Source organism: Aphanomyces invadans, assembly GCF_000520115.1.
Source record: "Aphanomyces invadans strain NJM9701 unplaced genomic scaffold supercont1.117, whole genome shotgun sequence".
In the NCBI taxonomy this organism is placed as follows: Eukaryota; Oomycota; class Saprolegniomycetes; order Saprolegniales; family Verrucalvaceae; genus Aphanomyces; species Aphanomyces invadans.
This window is the reverse complement of record NW_008580262.1, coordinates 12,824-14,533: the sequence shown is the minus strand read 5'-3', so window position 1 is coordinate 14,533 and position 1,710 is coordinate 12,824. Positions and strand designations below refer to the sequence as shown.

Sequence of the window (1,710 nt, the reverse complement as noted above, 5' to 3'; positions counted from 1 at the left end):
TCGGAGCCGTTCTTATTGTTCGTGCCGACACAAGTCTCTCCATTCCTGCTGCCTTCATTGCTCAATAGAAAGGTTTTGCAAGTCATCCTTACATTATCATTGTCACCACATATTTGACAAATTCAGCGCGCAGGGTAATGATACGAACTTCAAGTTTGAGATTTGCACTTCACCACCATCCATATCTTTACATATTTCCGGATAAAATTCATGCGGATGAGCTCATTGTGCTTTCGTAAACCTTGGCGCCACACGAAGACCCCAATGACATTGACCCAAGACGAGCTCATTTCGTTGTTTCCACTGGCTCGGACTCCACATCAGCGTAAAGCACAATGGCATTGGTTGCGATGTGTAATGTTGAGCGCCCACTTATTCCAGCTGTCCGGTTTAATCTTGATGCAACAAGCGACGCCAACGCGATCCTCGACTTTCGGTTTGATATTGCTGGAATCAAAGAGCTCAGCTACATTCTGGGCCTATCTGCCATCATTGTGACCGAATGTAGCAACCGTGTGCATCGTGAAGAAGCTTTGTGCATCGTCCTGGGTCGTATGGCCTTTCCCGTTCGATTCCACACCATGTCAACCATTTTTGGTCGATCAAGAGTGCACTATGCGACATCTTTCTCTACGTAATCCAAGAGCAATACTCTCGCTGGGACACCTTCCTCTACTTCAACAAGAAGCTTGTGGCAAAGACCATGGACCGATATTGCGCCGCCGTTGCTGCCAAGGGGTCGCCACTGACAAACGTGTTTGAGTTCATCGACGGAACAAAAGTGCAAACCTGCCGAATTTCGTCCACTGGCGATGGCGAAAATTTGCAGAAGCAAATCTACAGCGGCCACAAGCGAATTCATTGTCTCAACTATCAAGCGGTTACTGCCCCTGACGGAATTTGTGTGCATTTTTATGGGCCTGTGGAAGGGCGTCGTCATGATACGACTCTTTTGCGGTTGAGTGGCTTGCTTGAATTCATGAGTCTGCATCCAAGTGTTTTTATTGACCAAGTTTTATATGGAGATCCTGCGTATGGTATTGCTCCGCATTTGATTTCTGGTTTTAAGGGAAACAATTTGAGTGCTGAAAAAATGGAGTTCAACAAATGGATGAGCAAAGTGATGCAGTCAGTGGAATGGAACTTTAAGATTTTCAAATCTTTATGGTCTTTTAAGACATTGGGAAAGATTCGCTTGTCCCCGGTTGGAAAAGTGGTCGCTGTGGGTATGCTTCTTACAAATTGTCATTGCTGCCATTTTGGCGGTAACCAAATCAGTTAGTTCTTCAACTTGCAACCGCCAACACTAAGAGAATATCTTGACTCTCTACAAATAATTGACGTATAATGAACTTTGTTTTGAGGTCTTAGTTCCTTTCAATCATCATTCTCATCAACAATGCCAACGAATCCTGCTGCTGGCGAAGTTACTCTGCCATCAACTGTCGCTCCATTCGTCTTTCTTCGAGCTCGATGCGTCTCTCTTCCATTTCATTTTGCATTCGTTCCCTTTCAAAATCCAATTCCACCTTGGCCTGTTCTTTCATCAGAGTAATGACACGCATAAGTTTACCGCCCGAGGGTATCCCTTCATCTTCATCATTCTTCCTCTTCCGCTTGCCCATTGATTCCATCGCTTCAGCACGAATCAGACTTCCCATGATTTCTGAATGATTTGCAAGCTCACGACTTTCATCAGCACGCCGCTGG

At 45.3% G+C, this 1,710-nt stretch overlaps 1 protein-coding gene across 1 annotated transcript; it reads left to right on the top strand.

Annotated features, from left to right (window-relative positions):
- Positions 1 to 646: 646 nt before the first annotated feature.
- Positions 647 to 1,132, top strand: H310_14972 (hypothetical protein; the record flags this gene model as incomplete). The annotated part of the gene is made up of 1 exon (XM_008882952.1): positions 647 to 1,132. A coding segment is annotated over one exon (486 nt), but the record flags the coding sequence as incomplete, so codon positions are not given.
- Positions 1,133 to 1,710: the final 578 nt, after the last annotated feature.